Consider the following 24,208-nt stretch of genomic DNA (forward strand, 5'->3'; position numbering starts at 1 on the left):
CAAACCTCTGAGCACCCTTTAAGATGGCTATCCAAACCCTGTGCTCATCCCTGCATTTCTCACACATGCAAAGTTGTAGCAGTTGAGGCATCCATCTCCCTCTTTGCTGAAATGCAGGTTAGAGCAGGAACTGTTGCTGCAGGTGGGAGGGACTCAGTAGGAGTAAGACTATGAGTATTCAGAGTAAGAAGGAGGAAGTAGAGTTAAGAGTAGGAAAATTTAGCAGAGTAACCAACAGTGAACAGCTGCAAGAGTAAGAAGGAATATCATTTGGAGTAAGCAGAAGCTTTGTTGCTAGTAAAGTGATGAAAGTAAGAATGACAGAATGAGATAAAGATGATAAGAGAACAAATCCTTTCATTTACTTCTAACAAAGAATCTGTGCTAGTAAAGCTGGATGTGCTTTCCATTTCATGCACAGATCACATTGAAGTAAGGGACTTTAATCAAGCACTATTGCAACTTGCTTCAGTTGGTTGAATATCACATGTACGCAGCTGAAATAGGTAATATTTACACGTTTTAAGGCGATCATACACTGCTGACATGCACTACCTGGCATTTATAAGCATGTTATTGCTGTTTCACTGGCCTGCTAAGGTGCAATGTCTATCTGTACAATAGTTTACAGCTCTATCTGTCTCTGTGACATACCGTGTATGGTTGAAGAGTGCAGTGGAAGGTGGGCTGTGGTGCATTAGCAGGCATCCAGCCAAGGTCTGACTGCAGTCACTAAGCTGAGTATCCTATGATCTTTGTCTTATAGACAAGTGTTAGATGTGTAATAAACTGCCTATCTGTGGGGTCCTGCTGACAAGAAAAACAAAGTGCACACGACAATAAAGGTACCTACATACAGACAATGCATCTGTACTGCACACATTTTTCAAAAGTGTTTGTCTTAGGGTGGCTTATTCCGAGTGAAGTGTTTGCGACCTATCGTTGTAGGGACAGAATTAGTTGTCTGTGACAGCAGGTCTTCCATGAAGGCCTGAGTATGCGTTATTTGCTGAGCAGGAGAAATGCCCTTTACAGTGCTTTACTGTATATTTCTTAACCGTTTATTTTATTTTTGGAGCTTGTGTATTAAATCAATGTTATTCACATTCACCCTTAATGACCTTTATAACGCAGACTTCCTTGCCTCTTTACCTATGTCGAAGTTATAAGAATTAGCATGTATATTTTAATTATACTGCACAAAAGGTTTTGTTAAATTGCATGAAGGGATTTCTAAAATTCACTGGAGCAACTCTTCTCAACTGTTTAGCTCAGGGTCAGGGCCTGTTAAATAACTCGGAGTTGAGCAATGGTTTTATGTTTCAGTGTCATCCATTAACACTGCAGTTAGCAGGGCAGGGCAAGTAGTGACAGCAGATATTTATAGCTATTCCTCATTCCTAAATTGAGTGCTTGATGAGGGCGCCCCTGGCTAGTTTTGATGGCGCACCTGGGTGCCACGGCGCACAGATTGGGAACCACTGCCATAAGGGGTTAGTGTTCGCATAATGTAAATGCATCGGCGGTAGCAATGGTAAGCAACAGAACAAAAGTCGGTCAGGTGTCTTTGCTTTGTTGGTCGGGTGGAACAGACTGAGGAGGACATCTAGCTTCCAAGCTGGAAGGGTCATGGCTCTCGGCTGGCAAACCATCTTGCCACCCACGGGATTTGGGAAGCAAGGTAATCATGTTCCAGGTGTGGGACTGCAAGACCAGCCTGGTTTACTGGTGCATCCAGCTTCCTCAAAGCTACTCTGCAACAAGAAGTGTCTCAGATGAACTCCTTTGTGTACTGTTGGAAGGAGCAGAAGAATGATGCTGGAATATTTATGGGGAGCTTAGTGAAATAGTACAAAAAGTGGGGTAATACTACCAATTTCAGAAGTGCTATACATCCCGCTATTGTTAGTGGTAGAGTGTGCCAAAAGGTAATTTGGGATCGTAAGGATTTGACTGCTCATGCAATGTTACTGTCAAATAAGTCGGTCATGAAGTGATATATTTGTGACCCTAAGTATCTGAACGTCGTGGGAGGCCAAGGAATATTAGCATTACCAAGTATAAGATGGGGGTTAGGTGAGTCCAGTGTGAAGGGGTATAGATATGATTTCGACCAATTAACTTCTATCCCCGAAAGGAACGCAAATTGTTCTAGGGTTGACGCTAAGTTGACAGGAATGTCCTCTGTGTCATGGAAGTGAAGTAATATGTCATCAGCATAGAGTGAAATAATGTGGTCGCCATGCCCTAGTGGTATACCCCAGTGCTCGCCTAAATCCCAGAGTTTCATGGCAAGCGGTTCAGTGGCTGGGAAAATAGGAGGGCCAACAGAGGGTAGCCTTTTCTGGTGCCTCGGTGTATTGGAATGGGGTCTAAGATTAAAGAGCCTGATTTTACATATGTCGGTTGTGTGTATAACAACTGTATTAGATGTAAAAAACACTTTCAATGCCATAGCACAAGTGTGTAAAACAAGAAAGGCCACTCCAGCAAGTCAAAAGCCTTTTTGAGGACTAAGACCAGGCAGCGCGATCATGACTAGATCATAACACGGAAAAAGCACCTTAATGCAACAAAGTGCTTCGGGCAGGGACTACTCCATTCTGGTCAGAGTGCACCAAGGTCAGGACTAGAGGGGCCAGCCGATCCGCGAATATTTCGGTCAATATTTGTAATCTGTGTTAAGTAGGGCAAGCAGTCAATAGGATCCCATTAGTATGGGGTCTTTATCAGGTTCTGGAGGGAGATAAGGAGTACCTCACATTGGGAGGTAGGAAGGCAACTGGCTGAAAGTGCCTTGGTGTATAATTTCAGTAGGGGTGTGGTCACTAGAGGTGTGTAAGTTTCATAAAATTCAGTGGGGAGTCCATCTGGGCCAGGAATTTTACTGGAAGCAAGCGACCGTATTGCATCCTAGACTTTGTGCTGTGTGATAGGTTCATCAAGCTCTGCTCACTGTTCTGGTGTAATGTGGGGTAGTGTAATGTCAGAGAAAAAGTGATGGAAGTCAGTGGGGTCCACGGTGGAGACTGAACTGAATAGCTTCCTGTAGTGAGTGGTCGGTTTGTTATGTATTTCAAGCTGGGTATAAACCAACGAGTTTTGAGCAGAGCGTAGTGATGCTATTGGGAAATGGGGTGTGTCTTGTCTAAGTAACCATGCCAGCAAGCAGCCAGATTTGTCCACAGCTGCATGCATGCGTGCCGAGTGTGCAGCATAATTTGAGCAGCGCAGCCTTTCTTGTAAGGATGAGGGTTCTCATCTGGCTTCTGCTAGATGGGATGCTGTGTTCGGGTGACTTATAGATAGAGGCATAAGTGTGCGTTCAATTTTCAAGATGTCTCTGTTAATCACTTGGTGCGTGGACCATTGTGTCACCAGGCAGGGTCCTCTTATTGTAACTTTAAAGGCATCCCACTCTATGAATGTAGTGGAGGCTGTGTCAGTGTTGGTGTCAAAATAGTCAGAAATTGCAATTTCAAGTGATGCCCTGAATTGTGGATCTTCCAGCAATGAGGGCTGCCGTTGCCACTGGGGGATAGGGGAAGGGTGCGCATCCTAGGCTAAGCGCAAGCATTGAGGTTATGGTCCAAGTGGGTATGGCCAATGTATTCTATATAAGAGACAGTAGGGAGTGAGAGCCAAGTAATCTGTTGATTCACATATGTTATTGGTGTGGAGCTGGGTAGTACGAATATACCCTCGAATTTTGGTTGCGGTAAGGCCAAATGTCAGCTAGCAGTCAATGGTGAAGCCAGTTTTGTAGTGCCAATGCATGATAGGTGGCAGGTGTTTTTGATAAGGGTGGAGAGGAGAGGTCCGGGTGTTGTCTACCACACTGTCCTATCAGCCATGGAAGGTCCCCCCATTGAGATAGTACTCCTGATAGGGTATGAAGAAAGGTGGCTTGGTCGGAATTAGGGGCAAATATTGAACCCAGGAAGATGTGACTGCCGTCTAGTTAGCCACAGACAAAAACATATCTTCCCTCCTTTTCTACTACAGCATTGTCTGCTACAAAGGGAGTTCCTGGCCTAACCCATGGTAGCACACTTTTAGCGTAAGAGGGGAAATTAGTAGCAAACAATTGACCCTCCAACGCTTCTGTTGTCTGGAGGCCTCAGTTTGTGACAGATGTGTTTCTTGTAGGAGGGCTATGCTAACAGAGTGACTTTTGAGGTACGAATTCACCGAACAGCATCATGAGGTGGTGTGCATACTCCTCACGTTCCATGTGATTATATTAAGGGAGGGTCGTAGGTGCAGAATATGGGGGCTGTCGAGAGGTTATCACATAGTAGGTTATCCAGGCACTGGTGGGTTAGGTTAACCATGTCAGGGAATGGGCAGGAGCTAGCAGCATATGTGTCAAGTGAGTAGAATCATAGCATATCACAATCATCAAATCATGAATACCAAAAGAGCAGAGGTACAACAGATATCTGCCCAAACAGCCAAACAACATAGGTGGTGTAGTTAGTATACCATATCAAGGGAAAAGCTAGGAGGGGCGCTAAGTACGGCAGCCAGAGGAGGCTATCCCCTGAGTCTAAGGGTGGGTCGGTCACAGAGTTGCGTTGGTGTGGCTATGTTGGGTAGACATTACTGAGCCACTGTATCTAGCACAGACAGTCATGACTTAAAATGCAGAGTTATAGTTTAAGGCCCTCCCATAGTGGGTAGCAGATTAGTAGAGCAACTTGGGCGGATTCATCCGTGAGTGGGTCCAGCGCTAATAAGGACCTCCTAGTCCTACAAGTGCTAGATAATAACATTTATGTGATATGTTCCTCTGTTTGTGGCATCACCTCGGTGAGGGGGGGTGGGTAGGCAATCCACCCCAGATGCCCAGGTAGATGTGTTACTGTCGCTCAGTGACTTGGTGGATCCCATCTCGTGGTTGGATTTCTGCCCAGGCTCATGCATCGTGGCAGCTATTTTCAAGGTTTGCCGTCTCTCCTGCATGACCTGTTCCAGTTCAGGTGAGGATTATAGATGTGACACTCGAGTAGTCCTTTGCAACAGGACCCAAACGAGTCCGTAGATGACCGCAGCCGGAGCTCACTGTGAGTCAGGACGCAGGGCCATTGGACTCTAACCATTCCCATACTGCCTCTGGGGAGTCAAAGCAATGGGTTTTTCCATTAACAACCAGTCTCAGCCATGCTGGAAAGAGGAGCAAGGAGCGAGTAGCGGATGTCGCTTGTCTGCCATATAGGAATCATGCTAGTTTTGCACCGACAGAGTGTAGTCTGGGAAAAACATGACTTGGGAGTTCTCCATCATAATTTCTTTGAGATTCTGAGGTTCACGTAAAATGGAGTCTATGTTGCAGTAGGCCAGTAAGCGATAAATAAAGGGATATTGACTCTGGTGGAAGAAGGCCACATATCCATTTTTCTGCAAATACCACTGCATCTGTGCCCCCTGCTACCTACGGTTTGCTGCTAAGCCCCCTGAGTCCCATGCTAGTTGCTCCACCCTTATCTTGGGCCCTAGGAGTGGCCTAGCTTCAAGGGTGCTGAGGTCATCAGAAGAGGGTTGCTGGCATGCTGCAGCTCCACAAGCTGCCCAAGGCAGCCCCGGGTGTGCAGAGAGTAATTTATTTCCCTCCAGGCAAGTGCTACAAGACGGGGCTGCTCAATGTGCATTTTGCACGCAAGCAACGAGCGTAGCTCACCCCTAGGCCATGGGCTGCACTAGGCCAGGCCGCTCTCCTCCGTCCGCCATCTCACCAATAGTCACCAAAACTGGCCGATTTGCTTGTTTAGTGCATGGGTGACAGGGACCCTGCCTATATGAAGTGGATGTCTAGCGCCGATCAGGATAACTAACAGTTTGATGGGGATAGTTGTTGGAGCTTACTCAACGCGCGTCCGTGATCTTGGCTACACAAGCCACGCCACCATGATGCAGGTAGTTTGGAAGATGGTGTGGGCTGGCAGGGGGGTGCCAATCAACGCAGTTTATTGAGAGATCAAATTTAAATTGTAGACTTCTCAAATGAGGTATTTGTGGGGTTGTCACTGTCTTCAAAGACAAAAAAAATACCTAATGAAGAGCAATACAGATCCCCTGGCCCCTCTTTCCTCTCCTCCCTGATGGGTGCACCCCAACTAAATATTTTACAGCTCTTTTAGGCTCCATGTCCCTATTGCCTTCTTCCCCTCCTCCAATAACCTCCCTATGGCAACCACCCATAAAGGAGTTGGTTGACTGCAGCTGTTTATACCCTGCTCAGCTCTTTTATCTACCAAATAAAACTGTACTGGGGGCATTCTAATTTATAATTAGAGCTATGTGATTAAGCACTACTTTCCACAAACTTTTATCTGCACAGCATTCACCAGCACAATAAGGACCTGATGATATCTGAAGCTAAAGAAACGTGCTTCACCAGTGGTTATTCTACCAAAAAGAACATTAGCACTTTTATCTCCTATAATTGCACAATTTTAGAATGTGTGAATTAAAATCCCTGTGACATTCGTAAAAAAGTAAGGTTGATTTAAGTGTTTCAATTTCACAACAAAATACTGAAATTTGTGTGAGAAATCGTTCTCCTAGTTTTAAAAACATGAAAAATGTATATGTCATTTACATTGGTTATGGTTTTTGTTCAGAATCAGTACTATAAAAAATACATTAGCGGTGAAAATAATTAAGGAAAATAGTTGTTCTTATCTACTGGTCTGCAGCTAGGGAGTTAATGTTGTTGTTGATGCCAAGGATGTAAGCTACCACATAACAATTACAGTGGCGCGTTGGGTCATGTAATGTGATCCTTACTTGCGATCCCTGGTCTTGGTTCTGAAGAGATTAACACTTTCTTCAGTAAAAAAGGTTTATACCAGCGCATACTAGCTGTAAAAAATAAGTTTACAACTGTGGAAGCCGAACACTAAGCTCATGTAGGAGGAATGAATTCGGCTACTGATAGTTTCACCATATATATAAAAAGTGAGCACGCATGTTGGGATGTCTTGGAATGGACTAATATTAAAAGAACCCAATTGCAAAATGGCCGCTTTAAGTCAAGGCACAAAAGCACGTGTATCGTATCAGGCGCATTGGTGCATATACGTCATGACCAGGCTGCCATTATTCTTTTTTTTACCACTCCTACATAGCGGACACCAGTCTGGGAGTGGTAAATTCAAAAAGAACTAAGTGTGCGCGAAAGCATATTTTAAGAAAAGAGTGGCCTGGCAACAAATTGCAGTTGCAAGGCCCTCCAAAAAAATAAAAACAACAATAATAAAATAATAAAATGAAAAAACAGACGAGACAGGAAAAGTTGGGGCAGCAGAGGCATTGGAGGTAGGGGTAGAGGGGAAATAAATGGTGGCAACAGCGGGAGTCGGGTCAAATTAAAAAAAAAAACATAAAGAAAAGCCAGGGGAGGAAAGCTTCATGGAGAGCCAGGGGAAGCAGCACATGGGGGAGAGAACAAAAACATATATACAATCCCATACGCTTGTATGGAGTGCCAAAAAAATCCAAAAAGTAGTTCCCCGACTACTAGTCGACCAATAAAAACATTGAGACTGAAATCCTCCTGGGTGGGACATACACAAGAAAATGGAGGAAAGCCATGAAATCAAGAAGAGATAGCCGAGACAGGCAACAAAGAAACCCATCCTATAAAAAGCAAGGGTTTCAGCCAAAGCCCACTTTATGCATATTGGAAAGAAATAGGTCTGGCTAAATGAAGCTGAAGCGGTCTGTAATCGAAATCTAAAAAAGTATACGTTTTCCAGGCAGTTCTGAAGGGGGGGGGCATGAAATATTCTGATACATTTCTAGTGCACAAGACAAGGCATGTCCTCTCAAGAGATATTGGTGGTGTCCAACTAATCTAACGTTCCTTCTTTTCATCTTTCACTCATCTTTTTTCCTTATGGCTTCCGTTCTTTCTAGTTTCTTTCCTTCTTCTCTTCAATATTTCAGTTCTTGTTTCCATCTTGTGTTGATCTTTCCTTGCTTCATTCCAGGTTTCTCTTATGTCTTTCTTTAAATTTGTCTTTTCTTCTTCCTGTGTTTGTCATTATTTTCATCTTCAGTTTTTCTTCAGAGCTTAACTTCATTTAATCGTTTTTCTTCTTCACTGCTTGCCTTATTTTCATTTTCCTTTCCAGTTTTCCATCTTTTCATCTTCTTGAACTTCTTTCTTTGATTTCTGTTCCAAGCTTATATTCCTTCTTTACTCATTCCACTCATTATGTTTTATTTATTTCTCTCATCATTTTGCACCCTTCTATTCTTCTGTCTCATTTTCCCTTACCTTTTATTTCTTTTTTCTTTTGTCCTTATTTCTCTCTTTACTTCCTTTTCTCTTACCACATTCATTTCCTATATGATTGCTTCTTTCTTTACTATTCCCCCTCCTATGTGTATTTTTTGCAACTCCCTTTCCTAAGTTTGTTCTCACCTTTTTCTTTCTTTCTTACTTTCATGATTCTTGCTTTTGGTATTTCTTTATTCCATTCACCTTTCATTCTTGCAGTATTTTGCTTTTCTCTTTCCTTCCTTTCTCATATTTCTTTCCTACCCTCTTTTTATTTTTATTTCATCTGTGTTGCTGGGCTGGAGAGAGCCTACTGCACATGTGTGTTTGGCCTGGCTGAGACATCCAGCCAAACATACATGTGCAGTGAGCGGGAGTGCGGTGCACTCCCCCTCGCTGATTGTCACCTCCGTGGCCCTGCCCCTTCACCAGAAAAATGATAATAAACTAAGTTTATTATTGTTTTCTGGTAAATGTTTTGCAGCTGCCGCTGCTGGCAGTGGGGACGACGCTCTTCTGCCCAAATGGAGGAGCCGCCACTGGCTCTGGCCTGTTGTAATCTATCTGTTGGCTTTTAACCACTCCCACCACACACCCATCACTCATTCATGGGCTTGCCTTTCAAAAATCCTTTGTTATCTTTGATAAATGCTTTACGTTTGTCCATCCATGGGGCAGTTTTATTACCGCCTTGGCATTCGACCCCGTTACGTGGATAATTGCACGTTTGCTGATATGTTTGACTGCCAGCAAACTTCTTTTTCCTTTTGCGTGTCTCCTTCATGCTCATGCTCATGGCGGCCATGGCACTTAGAATCGGCTTGCTTATGTCAACTGTTTTACTTTTCCTTTTCAATTTATATGACAAGAAAAGTTCAGTTAGAATTTACAACACAAATAGCTCTAACTTGAGCAAACACAAGACCCATTACATTGCAAATGCTTGTTTCCCTATGACAACCCTCTGGTTCATAATGTTATTCTCTTACAGGCAGTGCTTAAAATGAAAAAACAGAAGTGCAGGTACTCTTCAATTAAAAGTATTACGTTTATCTTGAGAAGTACAGGTACTCTCACTCTCAAAATAAAAAAGTGCAGGTACTCAGTACTGGGCAGTATCAGCCTATTTAAAGCACTGCTGACAGTGGCATTTATGACCTTTGGTTTGGAGACCAGATTCTCTGATCAAAGTAAAGGTTAAACTGTGTTTATGATCGTTTTTGGGGAAAAAAGGGAGGGGCCACGGGGGTGACGAGACGTGAGGAGGGGTGCTCAGCAATCCTCCTTACAGTGCATCTGTGTTTGGCTGGTCGTCTAGGGACGGCCAAACACACATGCGCACAGGGCTCTCTCCAGCCTGGCAACATGGATGTTGGGCTGGAGAGAGCCTGTACTGGCTCCCAATCTGCCTGGGAGCGCCCTGGCTGGGCGCTCCCAGCCAATCCTAACTCTGCCCTTAGCAGCGTCAGGATTGGCGCAGGGCAGGCTGGGAGCCTGTTCCTGCCTGCAGCGAGACTGGAGGAGCTACCCGGGAGCGGAGGTAAGTGTTTTTAATTATTATTTTTTTATTTCATTTAATTCACCCTGCCCTTCTCCCCCCCCACGTGCGTGCTGCACCGCCCCTTTCAGTTAGCCATGTCTGGAGTGTAGCCGGCCAGTAAGCGGGCCTGGGCTGTGAGTGCCGTGTCTTTTGCCACAGACCACTCCACACTGTATGTTGTACTGCTGTCACTGTCAGACAACCCAAAGTAATTAGCTAGCTTCTTGTAACTCCTCCCACGTGGAAGGGGTAGTCGCATCATCTAGCTTCCAATCGTGGAGCGTACCCACCCTGCGGAGCTTGTCATTTATTCCTCTTGTAACTGCACCATTGCATGTCCGCCTTTCCAGGTGTGATTAGGTGGCTATGTCCGTGCCTGGCGGCTCCTGCTATACCAGGTATGTCCCCACGCTGCCCTTTAAATCCCACATTGTGCCTCCCTTTGGCGCCGCTGATCCCCATTGGTATTGTGCTTCGCGTGCATATCTTAAAGTTCATTTGTGTCCACGTGGTGCCTGGCTGCTTCTTCTGGTTGCGCTAAGGTTGGGACTGGGCAATGCTTGCTCCACCTGCATCTTCCACCAACTTGGCTCTGTGACCGTGGGCGAGATACCCTCTGGAACAGTAAACAGCTCAAAATGTTTTGTTAGGGTACGTCCTAATGCCCTTTCTGCCTTCCACCTCCCAGCGAACTATTAAAGTGTTGGGGTGTGCCAGGATGTCCCTGAGTGAGAGACTCTTACCTCGTGGGACTATGTTTCAAAACGTACCTCTAATGAACAAGACAGACTCTGGGGCTCCATTGCGCGGGGTTTATACTCAAAATATAAGGTGCTACAATATATGATGCTTGTATCTAACATGTAAGACTTTGGTCGGCGGTGAGAGACTTGGACTCGCAAAGCGTGAGATTCACACCCAATGAGTGACAGCGTGCTGTGAGGATGTGCACTGGAATCGAGACTGAAGGTGGCTGTTGCCGCTTAACACAGGCGTCCGCAGTACCACCAGGGGCCACTAGAGGGCTGTTGGAAATATTCTGAGAGCGCTGCGATTCCGCAGGTAGCCAAGAGAGGGCCGCGACAAGCTCCCCCGAGCCTCTGCCGGGGGAGGGACTGGAGAGACAGCAGTCCAGGAGGGCAGGAGTGAGGAGCGCAGAGGAGGGCAGCCCTGAGAGCCTGCAGAAGTTATCCTTGGGTGTGTGGGGACCCCTGCGAAGGTTCAGCAGCGCACGGAGGGTGTCATCGCGGAACCCTGCGCAGCCATGACCCTGATGAGGAGGAAGGAGAGGTGAGAGGAGGACGAAGGCGCAGCCTCGAGCGGAGACAGCAGCCATGGCTTCCAAGGAGAGGCTGTACGAACTCTGGATGCTGTACTACACCAAGGTGAGGCTGCCGGGGAGGGGGGCGCCTGCGCCTGCGGGCGATACACCGACTGCAGGCAGAGACTTGTTTAGAGGGCGGTCACCAACCTGTGGTGAGAGAATTCCGACTATCGGGTGGATACTTTTGTATAGCGAGGGGCGCCTCTGCGTAGGGACATTGTTAGAGGGGAAGGCGCCGGAGACCTTGGGTGGGACACTATTGGTGGGGGAGATACTTGCACATAAAGGGAAACAAGCGAATTGAGAAAGAGGCGTGCGCCTGGGAAGTGACATGTACCGGAGGAGACACCTGTGCTGGGCAGCGGAGAGGCGAATGTTTTAAAAGATACCTGTTGAGTTCGCTTCGATACCTGTGCGTAGGGCTTTAAGGAGGCACGGGAGAAACACGTGTGTTCGGTGTAGAAACGCGTGTGTGGGTGAGAGGCGAGACACCTCTGCGTCCGGGAGGCGGACGCTGTGTGTTGGATACACCTGTTTGAGATGGGTGATTCTTTTCCTCGAGTCGGTGGTAGGTTTGAAAGGAAAACACACTTATAAATGGGGAGACCCTTGTGTAAGGTGAAGAGACGTCTGTGTGTTCGCCTCACGAGCACCGACATTTGGTCCCGAGTTTCGCACACGTGTGAAAGACAAGTATTAGATACTTGGACGTGTGTGGGAAGGAGTTCAGTTTTATGTGTATTGACACCTGTATTTTGGGGAAGAAATGAATTGAGGTTGGTCAGAGGACTATCCTTGTATGGTTGCAGGCTCTGTGCCGCGGAGTTACATCTGCGCCTAGGGGGAGACTCGTGCATGGAGTGGGACACCACTGTACGGGGTGATGCATTTGCAAAGGGAAAAAACCTCGGCGCCTAGGATGGATTCCTGCGCAGAGAGAGAAACACTAGTGCATGGGTGAAATACTTTTGAATAGGGAGTAACATCCGCGCCTGGACACCTGTTCATGGAACGAAATACCTACGGGGAGACACATCTGCGCCTAGGGTGGGCACCTGTGCAGAGGGAGAGACACTAGTGCATGGGTTGAGATACTTTGTATAGGGAGAAACATTTGCGCCTGGACATCCGTGCATTGAACGAGAAACCTGTTCGGGGAGAAACATCCTCGCCTAGAGTGGACACCTGTTCAGAGGAAGAGAGACCCGTGTATGGAGTGAGACGCTTTTGTATAGTGAGAAACATCCTCGCTAGGGTGGACACCTGTTCAGCGGAAGAGAGACCGGCGCATGGAGTGAGATACTTGGAATAGGGAAAAACATTTGCGCCTGGACATCTGTGCATGGAACGAGAAACCTGTGTGCAGAGAGAAACATTTGCGCCTAGGGAGGACACCTGTACATAGATACCCCTGTCGGAATGGGTGCTATATAGAACATTTTATTCATACAGCCCCCTGCTTGTGGCCAGTAGCCCCAGAACCTCAGTGAGCCGTCAATCGCAGTGATGTCTTGTGTGTACCACGCAACATAAACAGCTAGTCGCGTTTCCAGGAAAAGCGGCGTGAAGGGGTTGTGGAGCGTCATGAGCGCTATATAATAATAATAACGCTAGAGAGTGCACATTATTGACTGGGCCGGACTGCTTGCAACCGATGGAATGGCTATAGAGAGTGGCCAGGGCACCTGTGCTTAACTTGTAACATCCCGAGGACAGGGGGCTGGCGGAGCGGCCTGTGCCAAGCACGTGCAAGGAGAGGGGGGGGTACTCCGGGACAATCACCATGGAAGAATCATGTCAAATCCCCCCCGCTCAACGCGCTCATTACAGCGGGGGAAGCTGGGGTGCTGGAGTGGAGGAGGCGGTTTACTCATGCGTGAGAGCCTTAAGGAGTGGAATAGAGGGAAAATGAGCAGTGATTATTCATCGTAGGGATGGTCAAACCGCAAAATAAAAAACACCCACGACAACCCGTGAGCCCAGAGCGGGCGTGGTAGAGCCGTCTGCCGCAGAGGGAAGATCGCCTGGGTGCCAGTGCCACAGACTGTGAGGAGAGCACTGGTCGACCAGCCGAAGAGTGGCCCAAAGTAAGCAGACCAGCAGGCCGGGTACGGCTCCGAGTGAGTGGCCAGTCTCAGGCAACCAGCATCCCCTCGGATTAGGGACCTTCACCAGGGGGCAGCATCACCACTGACGCCGCACTTATTTCACCGACCAGTCGTTGGGTCTCTGCGTGACTGGCAGATGCCAGCTCAGGTAGGAATGTTAACTTTTGGGTCCACACCCTCTTCGAACTCTGTGCTGATTGAGGTGTTTGTCCTGGGATTGGCTTGTAAGTAGCGCCTTCGCCCCAGGGTGCCCAGGCCCAGTGTAGAACTTTCACCTCGAGGGCGCCCAGACCCAGTGTAACATGTTCACTCCAGAAAGTCCAACAACTGTGTAGCACTCTCACACCAGTGCGTCAAGGCATTGTGTGACACTTTGAGGCCATTGTGCCCTGGCACTGTGTAATATTTTCCTCCCACTGTGTCTACTTTAAGGTCGAGTGCACACAGTTCCTGTGTAGGACACCCATGTCCCACCTCGCAGCACAGAGGCTGTTCAGTGACTGTAGCATTTTCAACCCAGGTTGTCTAGGCACTGTGTAACACTTCCCCCCAGTGTGTCCGGGCACCGAGTAGCACCCCTCCCCCATGTGTGTCCAGGCACTGTGTAGCATCTTCACCTTAGTGCCCTGAGAAGGTGCAGCGCCTTCACTCCCTAGGGTTCCCAGAGCCTTCGTAGCGCCCTGCACTCAGGATACACAGGCCTCTTGTAACATGTTCACTTCAGGCTGACCAGGCCTTTGTCCGAAGGAGACAGGCTGTGTTGCACTCTTCAATACGCATGTTGTGCTTGAATTGCCCCCTGCCACAAAGGAGGGCCCATAAGTGGGTTTACCGGATGGTCCCATGCCCCTTGGTTACTCGTATACAAATCGGAGCATTTGGGAGTGGTGGTTCAGTTCTGTGATGTTGAAACCATAGCACCGGCACACCTCAAAGTAGTTTTCTGCGAAAAGAAAGCTCACGTCTGGGAAAGTGGAGTTCTGGGGACATGGAGCCATTTGGTAACCCCACTTAAAGTGGTTTTGTATATGCGTCAGGTGGCCAGCCTAAAGGAAATCAGTGGCCCTAATGAAAGAGTCCCCAGTCCTCCGGTTTAGTAGTAAAACGCAGCTGTTGTTGGGATGCAGTGTGCCCCTTGCCGTTGCACCTGCTGCACTGTTCATAGCTGCGCCCTTGAGTGAAATGTTTGTGCTCTCGTCATATTTTGAAGGGGGCGGGGCATTATTTTGCGTTACGTCTCTGCCGGATAGTAGCCCCTCGAGTATCGTTAAGTAGCACCAGTGCTTGAAATGGAAGAAAAAAAATTGCACGTACTCTGTGCCAGAGTACCTGCTTGTTTCTGAGAAGTGCCGGTACTCTCCAATTCAAAGTATTACGTTTTTCTTGAGATGTGCCGGTACTCTCAAAATAAAAAAGTGCCGGTACTCCGTACCGGACAGTACCGGCCCATTTACAGCCCAGCAGCAGTTTAGTATTTATAAAACGGCTGAACACCTGGTTGGATGTGGTCCTTGGCTGCCTGAGCCCTCTCGTCTTCCTTGTAGGACCGGCTTTGAGAGGATATGGTTCAATAAATGAAACCTTAAAGCAGGTTTCGCAGCAACGCACTGTTCATGACTAACTGGCGGCCCCCCTCCCCCTGTTAGTCATTTATGGCACCTCCTGTAATTCCACAGACCTGGTGGGAGAGCATGCTGCTATGGCGCACACGCATCCAGGGCTGGCGGCACCCCCTCCGGCCGGCGGGCTCCACGGAGGACAAGAGGTGCTGTTTCAGCTCCAGACGAGGAGCGGTAACCCCAGCACACGGCCCAGCTCCCGCTTCCTGCGACCACACACAAATTGTCAAACTCTGTTAGAGGAGTGAATGCTACATTTTAGTTCACATTTAATATTTCTGTCTCACTCTCAGGCGGACTGTCAAAAGCTGTTTACTTTGCGGATTGTCATGCAGTAACAGTTTTTTCATTCTTATTCTGGGTGCAGTCCTGGGTCCCCCATTTAGGAGAGGCTTAAGGGGCTTCTCCTCCGTAAGGGCGGAGAAGCGTCGCCCTCTGCCAGTAGTGGCAGCTGCAAGACATTTTTCCCAGAAAACGATCATAAACTGTGTTTATGATCCTTTTTTGGGGGGAAAAGGGCGGGGCCACGGGCCTGACGAGAAGTGAGGAGGTGTGCTCGGCACTCCCCCTCACAGCGCATGTGTGTTTGGCTGGCCGTCTAGGGCTGGCCAAATACACATGCGCACAGAGCTTTCTCCAGCCCAGCAACACAGATGCTGGGCTGGAGAGAGCCTGTACTAGCTCCCAGTCTGCCTGGGAGCGCCCTGGCTGGGCGTTCCCAGCCAATCCTAATGCTGCTCTAAGCAGCTTCAGGATTGGCGCAGGGCAGGCTGGGAGCCTGTTCTTGCCTGCAGCAAGACTTGAGGAGCGGCCTGGGAGCAGCGGTAAATGTTGTTTTTTTTTAAAATTTTTTTATTTATTTTTATTTCATTTAATTCCCCCACGCGCGCCCCTTTCAGTTAATGCGAGCTGCGACTGGGCTTAACTCCCTACCATGTCTGGCATGTAGCCGGCCAGTAAGCGGGCCTGGGCTGAGTGCCGTGTCTTTTGCCACAGACCACTCCACACTGCATGTTGTACTGCTGTCGCCATCAGACAAACCAAGGTAATTAGCTAGGTTTTTGTAACTCCTCTCGCGTGAAAGGGTTATTCGCATCATCTAGCTTCCGACCGTGGAGCTAAGCCACCCTGCAGAGCTTGCCATTTATTCCTCTTGTAACTGCAACATTGCATGTCTGCCTTTTTGAGGTGTGATTAGGTGGCTATGTCTGTGTCTGGCTGCTCTTGTTATACCAGGTATGTCCCCATGCTGCACTTTAAATCCCACATTGTGTCTCCCTTTGGACCCTCTGATCCCCATTGGTATTGTGCTTCACGTGCATATCTTAAAGTTCATTCCTGTCCACGTGGTGCCTTGCTGCTTCTTCTGGTTGCACTAAAGTTGGGACTGGGCAATGCTTGCTCCACCTGCATCTTCCACCATCTTGGCTCTGTGACCGTGGGCGAGATACCCTCTGGGATCTCGAGGCCTGCTTTGTGGGCAGGTCTCCATAATTTTTGTGTCTGCTTCAGGATCTATGCGTAACTGCAGCACTGTGGGTTTTACTCCTAGTGGGAGGGAAGGGCCTTGTTCAAGCTTAAGCTACATGGACTGCCATCTTTGATGCCTTGGGGTTTGCTCTGCAGCCTTTTATCCTTCTGATGGTAGTCCAGTGTGTTCTACGTCTGTTTGTGGATAGCAATCCTAGCATAGGCTGGACAAAGCGCTTCTAGCGCACAAGAGGGATTTAAATACTATCTGGGTGTAGAATGACCATTTGCCAAATGATGGTTGTACAGCCCATTCACTGCACTGGACTACCAAATGTGGCATATTGTAGGGTCTGTGTACTATATAAAGCATTTCCAGGGTTCAGACCTGCCAACTGACACGGTACCGCCGTACATCACACAATTTTGGCTGTTTTCACATGATCATCAAGTGAGGAGCTGAGATTACATTGTGACAGGCAAGTTGAGCTGAAAACCACTGCACAAAGTGTCTTTTCAGCGTGTCTTTCAAGGCTGTATGCAACCGATGACCATTAAGGTGTGTGAACACACCCCATGACAGAGGCAACATTCTGAGTGACCTTTTGTTTGTTTTGTTTATTTGAAAGGGGATGGATCTTTGTTGTGGTGGGGGCATAGAGTCCATCTGAGGTAGATATCCGCATGAGGCCCCCCCCCCACCCCCAAACACAATGAAAATATTTATAATTGAGCAGATCTAGTTCCATGCTGAATCTTAGTGTGGCGCTGGAACAGTTTTTATATATATATATATATATATATATATATATATATATATATATATATATATATATATATATTTTTTTTTTTTAAAGATGTTTTTTATTGAGTCAAGTACAGAACATTAACTTAACATTGCCAGGACAGAGATATGCAGTTGTGAATATATATGCATAAGGAATATTGTACTTATAAATGCATATTAAACATGTACATGAATTAGGCATATACAGCAATATAGGGCCTGATTCTAACTTTGGAGGACGGTGTTAAACCGTCCCAAAAGTGGCGGATATACCACCTACCGTATTACGAGTTCCATAGGATATAATGGACTCGTAATACGGTAGGTGGTATATCCGCCACTTTTGGGACGGTTTAACACCGTCCTCCAAAGTTAGAATCAGGCCCATAGTATCAAAGACTCCAAGTTTGAATAAAGAAAGAGAGAGGGAGAAGAGCTATAGGGATAGAAAAGGGAATCAAGTGATAGCCATGTGCAGAGACAGGTAATAGACATTAGTTACAGCGAATGTAAGATGAAATAAGTATATATAAGAAGAAAAACAGGAAATATATTGACATTTTTAAAAAGGAGGAGAAAAATCCATTTCCTTCGCAGTGCGTGAGAGATAGTTACTTAATGGCAACCATAGATGATGACGTTTGAAGAAAGTTCCTGTTCAATCAAGCTTGTAGCTGTCAAGTCTATGATGATAACATACAGAATTCCACCACTGTCTAAGAGTAATGTTCTCCGAAGATTTCCAGTTAGAAGTAATAATAGAGATTGCAATAGAAAGCAAAAGGTCCACCAATTTTCCAAGAGGCCTGAATGAACTCCAGATATCATGTATGCCCCCCAAAAACAGTAATTCATATGACATTGGTAAGGAGATCTGAGCTATTGCTGAAATGCGAGACCATATTCAGGACCAAAAAGTAGATTGGGATGGACAGGAAAAAAAACATGTGAAAGTCAGTACCCTGCTGAGCGTGGCAGCGCCAACAATTGTCATTTTGTGCAAGTTTGTAAAGGTGTACAGGAGTGTAGAAAAGTCTATTATGAAATAAATATAGGGTCTGTGTGAGGCTTGCAGTGCGTGCATTGGAATGTATCTTATCCCATATTCTAACCCATAAAGAAGTTGGCCAAACAACACCAAGATCTGATTCCCACAATGTCTCAATAGGTGATTTGAGTCTAGGTGAAGCAGACGTTCTTAAAAGTTTATAAATTCCAGCTGCCCTAGGATAATTAGAAGTTACAATTGGGTGTGGAGATGATGCAAGAGAAGAATGATTATGATGTATAAGTTTATTGAGGGCCTCTTGGACTAGAGTAGAAAGAATTATATATTGGGATTTAATGCGAATAGGGAGATTACAAATTACTGAGAGAGTAGTAAAAGGAATGATAGTCTTTATGATATAATTGGGAAATGAGAAGAATACCTTTAGTCATCCAAGCCTTCCAACACAAGGTTTTACCTTGTTTCCTAAGCGAACTATTGTGCCAAATAGGACTGTTAAAGAATTGATTAATGGGGGTAAGATACGAAATAAAAAAAGGTTTCAGTAAGTTGACTGAATGGGAGATAGTGCTGGGCAACCAGAATTTTGGGGGGTTAGACATAAATATAATGTGTTTATGGGAAAAGGGAGAAATAAATGTTTCTTCCAAAGAGAACCATAGCTTTTGAGGGGAATCATTGAGTGTAGATAAATAGGGATGTATTTGCTTAATGCCAAAAGATTTGTGATAAGTTATAAAGAGGGGGAAATTAACTCCACCTTGTACTTTAGGAAATTTTAATTTTGAGAGAGAGATTCGGGATTGTTTACCGTTCCACAGGAACTTGGATAGAATTTTATCAATTGAACTAAAAATAGTTCGTATCATAAGGAAGAAGTTAAGGATAGGGAGAAGTATCATCTTAATGGTGTCCAAGCGGCCCCACCCCGTGAGATATAACGGCGACCATTTCTGTGTGAGATCTACAAGCTTTGCAGATAAGATTTCTAAATTAGTCCTTAATGTATCCTTAAGAGTAGTGCAGTACCATAGCCCCAGGCATTTAATCTTAGAAGAATTCCAAGATTATCCTGCATCAAGGAATACAGAGCCAGTGCAATGAGCATTAAGTGGTAAGACCACTGTTTTGTCTATATTAAGTTTATAGCCAGATACATCAGAATATAAGTTGACCTCATGCAGGAATGCAGGAAGAGAAGTGTCAGGGTGAGACATGAACAAAAGAATATCATCAGCATATGCCATAAATTTGATGTGTGCATTATTAATTTGAAACCCAGTAAATAGTTCAGACGTTTTTAATTGGTATAGAAAAGGTTCGAGAGCCAAAATAAATAGATAAGGAGATACTGGGCATCCCTGACGAGTACCTCTTTTAACAGGGAAAAAAGGAGATCGGATACCGTTTGTTATAACCGAGGAACATGGTGAGGAATAAAGAATGGATATAAAATGTCGGAATTTAGTACCTAGTCCATGCCATTCCAATGCTTTCGACAAGAAACCCCAATAGACCCTATCAAAGGCTTTTTCCGCATCCAATGATAAAGCTGCCAGAGGAATCTTAAGTTTAGATGCCTTGTTAATAATATTTAAAAAAGTATGGGAATTTTCTGCTACATTTCTATTAGGGATAAAACCAGATTGATGAGAATCAATAAGGTCAGGTATATATGGGAGTAAACGGAGAGCTAAAACTTTGGCAGAGAGTTTACAATCAGTATTAATTAAAGAGATGGGTCTATAATTTTCACAGTCAGTCGCATCCCGATCTTTTTTGGGAATAAGGCATATCATGGCCTCCGTAAATGAGCCAGATGCAGAACCTGACATTATAAAGTGATTAAGTAATTGAAAGAGTTTGGGGAAAAGAGGCTTAGCAAACTGAATAAAGAATTCTACTGTGAAGCCATCGGGGCCTGGAGCCTTACTCTTGGGGAGAGATTGTAAAGCTGTATATAGTTCGGTAAGTTGTAGGGGTTGCTCTAAAGATGAGAGGTCAATCTGCAATGGGTCTCTTGGTTTGAGATTAGAGAAATATTGGTTGAGAGATTCAACTGTTGGTATGTGTTCTGGAGTGTACAGGTCCTTATAGTAAGAAGCGAAACACAATGCTATATATTTATCTCTAAAGTGTTTAACACCATTGTTATCTGTGATAGATTTAATAGTTGTTTTTTCTTTTCTTTGTTTCAAATATCGAGCTAGAAGAGAACCAGCTTTATTGTTACCACCATAATATCTGGCATTTATTTTCAGGAGGGTGCCACATGCTTGTTCAGTGGTATATTGGTTAAACTCCATTTTAGCTGAGACTAGTGCTTCAAGATGTGATTTACTAGTTTTGTGAGTATAGTATTCATGTTCTAGGGACTTTATATTTTCAAGGATGGAAGTCGATTTTTGTTGAGCAGACTTTTTTTTTTGGAGTGAGCGTAACTTATGATGAAACCCCTAGAGGCTGCTTTGAATGCATCCCACACAAAATGAAATGATAGTTGATCACTATCGTTGCTGTGAAAGTATTCTTCTATAAACTTACTGTAGGAAGCAATAAAAGTAGCATCTGAAAGTAGAGAGTTATTCAACCTCCATGGAGATGTTTTAGAACCATTAAGAAAAAGATCAAGGTCAGTAATCATAGGTGTGTGATCTGAGATCAAAATAGCACCGATTTCAGAGTTGACCATATGTTGCAATAAACCTTTACTCAGAAAGATATAATGAAGCCTAGAATGGGAATGGTGGGTAGGAGAATAAAAAGAGTATTCCAAGAGGTCGGGATTGCATACTCTCCAGGAATCAGAGAGAGAATGCTGTAAAATAAAGTTTTTAAAAGCTTTGTGGGAGGCATGTGGAATGAAACGTGATGTGGAACGTCTGTCCAAAAATGGATCGAGAATTTGGTTGCAGTCACCACATATTAGTAAATTGTTTGAGGAATGTTCAGAGACAATATGTGAAATATTCTTCCAAAAATGTGGATCTGGATGTGTGGGGCTGTATATATTTAGGATAGTAAGAGAATTATTGTCAATTGTAAGTGTAACAAGTACCCAGCGACCTTCTGTATCTTGATGCTGTGAAATTATGGTAGGTTTGAGAGATTTATGACAGAGCATAATTACCTCATTTTTGTTTGTGATGGAAGGGGAGTAGAAAATGTCCCCCACCCATTGTTTTTTTTAAGCTTGATTGCCTCAGAGTCGTTGAGGTGAGTCTCTTGCAACAAAGCAATGTGGCATTTCAAACGAGCTAGGTGAGATAAGACACGCTGACGTTTAATGGGGTGTTTAAGCCCCTTTACATTCCAAGTAACAATTCTAAGTTGCATAACAAAAAGTATTAATAAACAACTGCTGTAACAAGGAAAAAAATAGGCATTAATTTTGCAAAAGCAAAGAAATGGGAAAGAAACAAGATAGTAAAGAAAAAAGAAAAGGAGGAAGATGACCTCCGAGCTGGAACAGTTTTCTTAGTGGGGATGCTGCCATCAGTGTGTCACTAAAATCCTAGGGATTGTGAAAAATCCAAGCTTCATACATATTACAAGTATGCTAAATGAGGCACACCCATTCAGCAGCAGAGTGGTAAGCGTGTGGTCTATTGGTGGTAGCACACTTTGGAGCACATTGTTGCAAATATATTATTAAGGCATGAGGTGGTGGCACACTGTAATTTACAGACAGCTCATTTTCCATAGAAATGGCCACTAAACTTGCACAGACTGGGAAAATAAATCTATAGAGCGCACAACTGGTAACCTTTAGAGATCAAGATTCAGTGAATATCACTGCGCGTCTCAAAGTAAATATGTTATGATTCTATTAAAATATTTGTTTCCATCATACTTCAAAATAAAAAAAGAAAATGCTTCATTTGTGTTTTCCTAACTGCAGATATATTTTGAAATATTTGTACAGTTCAGGTTTTGGTGTGTTGAGAGAAAAAAATAACACCCTACAGCCTTACTGCTCACATTTAGTAAGATTTCACATTACAAAATCCTCTCACTTAAGTAAACACCAATCTCCCTGTTAAAAGAACAAGCTCACTTTGTCAGAAGACACCCTAACAGTTGACCTCTGTGACAAGATAAAAACAAATGTAAAGGAATCCTGATCACTCATTCACCCGCTGATCTCCAGCATGTTTATAAGATGGGTGCTGCAGCACCACTCTCACTGCTACTTCCAGCACCAAGGTGATATTCCAGTCACTCCACCAGCAATACCTAATGTTAGCAGGCGTTTTAAAGTAAACAAAGAGTAGACTTTTCTTGGGTCAACTGATCATACAGGCTACTTACTCACTCTGAAATATATTGAACGCTCAGGGGTGTTGGACATTTGCTATCCTTGCGGGAAAGTTTTGAAGGTGCACAGCTTTTGATTCTAGTAGCCAGTGCTCAAGAAGGAGGTTGGTGCTGCATTTCTGTCATTAGGGTTTAGCGCTATACATAAGCTTGTAAAATAAAATACTTTGATAAGGTAACCTTCTGTATTTGAAAAAAACAGGTCCACTGAAATACTTGTATTGCTTAGTTCAAAGACAGGTGCTGGAAGAGGTTGCCACTATTTGTGGTATGCACAGCCGCTGGAGTTTCATGGCAGTAAATATCCAGGTGCCAATATAACATGTAGTTTCATATGTTGAGTAAAGAGGTCTTCAGCACGGTGCTGCTTGGGGATGCTGGCATCTCAGTGTGGCTCTGCACGAGGCTCGCAGAATTAGGCTAGCTCTGTATGGGAGAGGCTTGTCCGTCTTTATCTGCAGGAGGTAGACAGGCTGGATCTACATGGCTTGTCTCACCTTCTATGTTTGTGTTTTTACAACTATATGAGACCTTGTTTAAGTTTTTGTCCATTAACTCCTGTAATGAAACTGTAGTTTGAACTTGGGATCATTACATCCCTGTTGCTTGGGCATGTAGTTAAAATGAGTAATTGGCATACTGACCGCTAATGCAGCGCTCACCCAATGCTGAATTCATTCTAGGAGCCAAAACAGAAAAACATGAACCTTACCTAATCGGTCTCACAGGCTGACAGCGATGGAGGGGGCCCTGTGGGGAATCGAAAACGTAGCTACTTGTAGGTTTGCGCAAGAGCATGATTTATTCAGAGTAATGTGGTCCATCTAGTGGCATCATTTGTCTCCACTACTGCCTCTTGTTTTCAGGTCTGCAGGACACAATGGTAGGAATTCTGCAAAATATACAGAGTTGGTTTTGCTCTACCCAGTGGAGTTTACTGTATCACCTCATGCTACTGGCTGGTTCATCATTCCACCTTCCAGGAAATACTGCCTTTGAGATGCATGTACCACTATTTTACATCTGAAACATACTTACATTCAACATGCAGTTTGCCACATTAATTTCTATGTTCTTAAAGCTTTTTTTTATTATGAAGGAAGCCATCATTTGTGTCTTTTATTTTATTTTTTACCAGCATTGGCAAAGCCAGTAGTCAGAGCTTTCATGTGATAAAAACATGTTGTGTGAAATGCTTGTTTACATACGTTGGCACATTAAAGCAGACCCGTTGGCTTTGCCAGTATTTTTCAAGGCCTAGCACCCACTGTTGGGTTATGTCGGGTCAATGTTAATTAGCTAAAAACCCTACAAATTAATAAAAGAAGAATGGGGGTTGAATTGCTGAACATTTCACTATGAACTAACCATGCCTTAGGTGTTTCCTGAAACATTACTAATTCCTCTGCATTCTGGATCAAGGCGCCCGTGAGCACCACATCGATGGGTCCATACTCCAGGAGGTACAGCCTCAAACTCTGCGCTGCCTGTGTGCATTGAAGGGTTTGAAAGATGGTGCATTTGAGCTGCAGTTCCCCATTTGTGGTGTAGGAGCACACTCCTATCGACTGTTCTCCCCCTCGCTGGGAGCCACTGGCGTCCTCTGATCCTGTTAACGCGTGCTAACCTACTCTCTGCCACACTGGCTCACCCCGCACTGATCAGATCCTTGCTCGGACTAGTCAAATATTTTGGCCACCGGGAGGTGCACTGTTGAACTCTTGGCTCACTGGGGACACTTGTTAGG

The 24,208-nt window shown here is 45.0% G+C and overlaps 1 protein-coding gene across 3 annotated transcripts in view; it reads left to right on the forward strand.

Moving 5' to 3' along the window:
* The first annotated feature begins 10,890 nt into the window (after positions 1–10,890).
* Positions 10,891–24,208, forward strand: part of NBEAL2 (neurobeachin like 2) — a 646,515-nt gene continuing 633,197 nt past the window's right edge. For 2 of the 3 annotated variants that reach the window (XM_069210922.1, XM_069210925.1), the window contains exon 1: positions 10,891–11,212. In XM_069210922.1, coding sequence (XP_069067023.1) covers positions 11,162–11,212 — 51 coding nt within the window. In that variant the 5' untranslated portion in view covers positions 10,891–11,161. Of the gene's footprint in view, positions 11,213–11,365; positions 13,408–24,208 lie in introns of those variants that run through there. The other variant, XM_069210923.1, reaches the window with a different exon arrangement.

This window comes from Pleurodeles waltl, chromosome 10 (genome assembly GCF_031143425.1).
Source record: "Pleurodeles waltl isolate 20211129_DDA chromosome 10, aPleWal1.hap1.20221129, whole genome shotgun sequence".
Lineage (NCBI taxonomy): Eukaryota > Metazoa > Chordata > Amphibia > Caudata > Salamandridae > Pleurodeles > Pleurodeles waltl.